The sequence below is a fragment of the Zerene cesonia genome, unplaced genomic scaffold (genome assembly GCF_012273895.1).
Source record: "Zerene cesonia ecotype Mississippi unplaced genomic scaffold, Zerene_cesonia_1.1 Zces_u001, whole genome shotgun sequence".
Taxonomy (NCBI): domain Eukaryota; kingdom Metazoa; phylum Arthropoda; class Insecta; order Lepidoptera; family Pieridae; genus Zerene; species Zerene cesonia.
In genome coordinates, this window is record NW_024045131.1 from 3,342,170 (window position 1) to 3,347,123 (window position 4,954).

The following is a 4,954-nucleotide window of genomic DNA, read 5'->3' on the forward strand; positions in this document are numbered from 1 at the left end:
GTACGGTGTAATATTTTATTTTATCATTATGACATATTTAGTTCCTATCACAGTCCATTCTTTGCATATTAATTTTATTGGATATTGAAATGATAATTATTTTCAAACAAGACAATTAAAGATATAGGTTCACTCTCCACATTCGAGAATATTAAAAACCCCCGGAGTTATCCAGTATCAAAACAAAATAAAAAAGCATCATAAAAATAGGTTCAGCCAGTAAAGTTAGGTGGTAACGAACACAAAAAATACAGTCGATAGGATAACCTCCTTTTTTGAAGTTGGTTAAAAAGCATCTTGAAGAATGAAATAAAAAAATTTATTTTACGTATTTTTTATCACATAAATGAATAAAATTAAGAACAAAAGATATTGCATCATTCTTGTCAAGCTATAATTAAATCGGTACATCTATACTAATATTATAAAGCTGAAGAGTTTGTTTGTTTGAGCGCTTTAATCTCACGAACTACTGGTCCGATTTCAAAAATTAATTTAATTTTAGGATAGCAATAAATCATTGAGGAAGGCTATAGGCTATATATGTACCACGGGCGAAACCTGGGCGGACCGCTAGTCTGTAATAATATGCATGTATGCTACTTTTAAGAAATGGCTCTGTTGAATTTGCACATGCTGAGTTAACATTTAATTAATTATTTGTTACTTTTGCGCAAGAATATTTGTTATATATTATTTATACTTAAAAATCACTAAGCAAGTGTTGGTTGCCCAAAAGATAAACAAATATATGAATAAATATGTTTATGGTATTATTAAGGGATTTTGAATAACACTAAAGCAATGAAACTTAAACAATTTTACATTTTCTAGAATCCATATAAAGTCGCAGTATTTATTAGAACGCACTAATCTCAGGAACTACGGGACGATTTCACGATTGCATAGTTTCGCTTTGTGCTATAGGCTCACGGGCAAAGCAGGGTTAAACGCTAGTTTTTAGATAAAACCTAATTTGAGTCTAGTATTACGAAGTTCGCTCGAAAGAAAACAAAATTTTCACAATTTATTATACAAATTAAATTTAAGAAATAAATTTATGATAATAAAATAAACCTACATAGTCTCGGTCGTTTAATTTTTTATTTATTTATTAATTTCAGTATTACATATTTCCTATCTTTTGAATGGAAGTCGTAGCAATATATAAAATCATGTAAAATATAACAATTCTCATACAAATTATTTCTCTCTAAACATTTATTAAAACATCAATCACATAAAAACCATAAAAAACCTAAACTTTATATCCAAAAAGCCCCTAAATATAATTGTCCTCAGCTGGGGCCCGCTTATAGAAGGCCCTGGACACGTCGACGGGGCCCCGGAGGCCGCAGACTGAGAAGTAGCCATGCCGCCAGAGCATCATCAGACCAAACATTATTGGCACCGCTAGGAGAACGCCTGAACAAAAAATTGGCCAATAAACAAGAAATTTGGTCTTATTTGACAATTCAAATTGTTAATAGCCAAATTACAGCAAATTTAAGGCTTCTAAATATAGAAAGGATCATCAAAATCGGTTCATCCAATCGGAAGATTTGAGGTAACAAAGCCAAAAATTTAAAACGGTCAATCACCTTCTTTTTTGAAGTCGGTTGAAATACTTAATCCCTTTGAAATTAAATTGGACCAAACGGGAGGCTTTTAAATAAAAGATGCTCATCAAAATTGATTCGCCCCGTCGGGGGTTCTGAGGTAATGAAAAATGCAGTCGCATTCAGAACTTCCTTCTATTGAAGTTGGGTGCAATTAAAAATTAAAACGAAGCAGTCTCGAAGTGGTAACTTCGACTAGTCTAACCTTATACGTCAAATAAAGGGAAGCCAGACAGTCTGGCGCCGTAACGCGTTACGTAACGAAACGGTTCACCAGAGCAAGTTATCACTTCAAAAAAATGGAAAGGCCTAATATTACCCGACTGTGACAGAAGGAGGACACAATAACAAACACCTTTAATCTTTATTTTGATCTACTTTAAAGAACAGATTTCAATCAAACTCTGTATACTTGTCAAGGATCGGTGACAATACAATAATTTCATGAGTTTATCTTATTATTCTGATTAGGATCGTTAGAATTCAATAATTTCCTTACGTATACTCTATATAAGAATAAAGTGACCTATATAAGAAGTCCCATGTCCCCTAATGGGGTATGGGACAGATGATACACATGTGTTTCTCTAATCGATTTTTTTATAGACAAGTAGGTGATCCTATCCTATGTCCTGCCATATCGAGACACTTCTTTCGTCGTTTCCACCAGGAATCGAACCCGGGGGACCTCGGTTTACGCTCAGCGTTAACCAATGCACCAAGGAGGAGGTCACTCTGTACAAGAGCCGGTGTTGAAACTCACCAATAAGTGTCCCCAGCAGGATGGCCCCATCCCTCTCAGGTCTGTGACCATATTTGTCAACGCATCGCATCGTCCGGTGGATGTCGTGCAAGTGTTTCATTGTATATCCCTTCATTTCGATTGGTTCTTGACAGCTGGAGTATAAGATTTTTTTTTTATTTTGCAATTAAAAAAATATGAGCAGTGGCTCAGTGGTCGGGACATCAAGTGGAGGACAAGTCTTTAAGGGGTTCGTGAAGTAAATAAATTTTTCAATTTATCTGCACATTATTCACGGAACAGCTCGAAAAAACATCGTGAGGAGACCAGTATGTCCATGAATGAAAGTTCGACAACATGTGACATCTGCCAACCCGCACTTGGCCAGCGTGGTGGATCATGACCTGTACCCTCATAGGAAACCTGTGACCCAACAGTGGTCCCTAGTATGGGCTGATAATAATTGGGATATAATATATTAACAAAGAAATAAATAAGCTTCAAATAATTAATCCATACTAAATTAAAATGGGTCCACGCCAGAGACAAAGAAATCGTCTAATAAGAAAAAAATGCATTAAGGAATTTTTTTGTGTACTTAGCATATTAAAAACTATAATTTATCTATAGCATAGTACACCATCGGCGGGACATCCTGTATATAAAAGATTTTTGACCCTGAACCCTTTTTATAGCGAAAAGTATGTCTATCCCACTTACACCATCTTCTCACTAGCATTAGCTGTGCCCTTAGCATCCACAATAGGCACCAACATATCCACCATCCACTGTGTGGAGCAGTCGCACAAGAATGGATTGTTGGAAACATCCAAACGTTGCAGCAAGTCCCACCGCGAGAGCAGACGAGTGTCTATCTCTGATAGGTTGTTTGATTGGAGGTAAAGCTGGAAGTAATATGGTATACATCATCGCCAATTATTTAAAAAAGATGATAATTACAATTACTGTTGCTATAACTGTAACAGTAACTGCAATTTTAATTGCAATTGTAACTGCAACTGTAACTGCAATTTTAACTGCAATTATAACTGCAACTGTAACCGCAATTTTAACTGCAACTGTAACTGCAATTTTAACTGCAATTATAACTGCAACTGTAACCGCAATTTTAACTGAAACTGTAACTGCAATTTTAACTGCAATTATAACTGCAACTGTAACCGCAATTTTAACTGCAACTGTAACTGCAATTGTAACTGCAACTGTAACTGTAACTGCAACTGTAAATGCAACTGTTACTGATACTGTTTCTGTTCCTGTTTCTGCTACTTTTACGAAAAGATGTTTATTTAAATGGCATGCCGCAAAGTAATGACAATTAATTTTTATTTTTTTTGTAATGGCTACTCTTGCTTTTTCTGTAACTGTTTCTGTTACGGTAGCAACCATTATCCTTATCTACTATTGCAAATACTTTAAAAATTTAAAAAGAGAAGAAAAGCCTCCACATCATCCATTCATTTATTTACATGTAACCAAAAGTGTCGCCATCCAAAATTACAGTTATAAAATAAAGTGAATTCATTTTTTAATATTACAAATTATATTCTAATACTTAATTGAGCTCAAGTCCATAAGTTGCGTTGTTACGTTACCCATCGTCGACGTCGTCGACGATCGGTCATAAGACACATTATTCAACTTACCTTCATTGTAATTATTATATTGTTACCTTACGCACGCTTGTTTTAATTTGTATTAAAATTGTATAAGTATGAAATAGTGTATATATTTCACGATATACTGTCTTGATATATTGTACTAAATTGTATTAAAAACATAGTGGGAAGATACTGTCGTCTAAGATACAGGCTCGGCCTAGTTTAGACGACTAGTGTCCATAGTTTTAAGTTCCTTTGTTCAATGAATTCAAGCCATGTATATGCAATATGCAAAGCCTCCACATCAGGTGGTCCACCAGCTACTTGCTTGCTCTGGCATAAAAAAGACAGTTAATGTATCCTCACCTCCTTAACTAGGGGCCAGTCATAATTCTCCCCAATATCATCAGGTCTGGCCAAAGCTTTGGGATCTATATACGTGAGTTTGGGATTAAAACTCATGTGGAGTTTTTCTAGATTTTGCAGTCCAGCCAATGCGCCTGCGCCGATTCTAGATAGCTCCACCATATTGCACATGTGTAATTCTTTCAGTTTGCGCAGACGGGGGAATCCGCTAGAAAAAGTATATATAATATTTTATTGGAGTGTGTGAGAGAATCAAATATAATAAATAATCAGCTTTTGCCCGCGTTAAATAATAAATAATCTAATAAGTTTTTTACGCGTTAAAAATTAATCGGAGTAGTTTAATAAATGTTATTATATGTATAGCTTTTCCTCTGAAGCACTCTAGGAGGCCCATATCCTTTTTCTTACCCTTCCTAGTCCTTTCCATTATTCCTCTTATCACTCCTTTCCTAATCCCTTCCCAATTAAAGTCGGCAATCCATTTGTAGAGGCGTAAGGTTTGCAATGGACCTTACGTCTCTCCAAAAAAAACGCGTACTTTGAAAAATACATCAATTCTAATTTACAGAATCCACGCGCCTTGTGGACGCATATAAAAAATA

The 4,954-nt window shown here is 35.2% G+C and overlaps 1 protein-coding gene across 1 annotated transcript in view; it reads right to left on the reverse strand.

Moving 5' to 3' along the window:
* Positions 1-1,121: 1,121 nt before the first annotated feature.
* Positions 1,122-4,954, reverse strand: part of LOC119838093 (leucine-rich repeat neuronal protein 3-like) — an 8,910-nt gene continuing 5,077 nt past the window's right edge. The window contains exons 6-9 of the mRNA XM_038363904.1: positions 4,350-4,557; positions 3,082-3,266; positions 2,383-2,516; positions 1,122-1,425 (exon numbers count right to left, since the gene is read on the reverse strand). Of these exons, the coding sequence (XP_038219832.1) occupies positions 1,283-1,425; positions 2,383-2,516; positions 3,082-3,266; positions 4,350-4,557 (670 nt within the window). The 3' untranslated portion in view covers positions 1,122-1,282. The remainder of the gene's footprint in view (positions 1,426-2,382; positions 2,517-3,081; positions 3,267-4,349; positions 4,558-4,954) is intronic.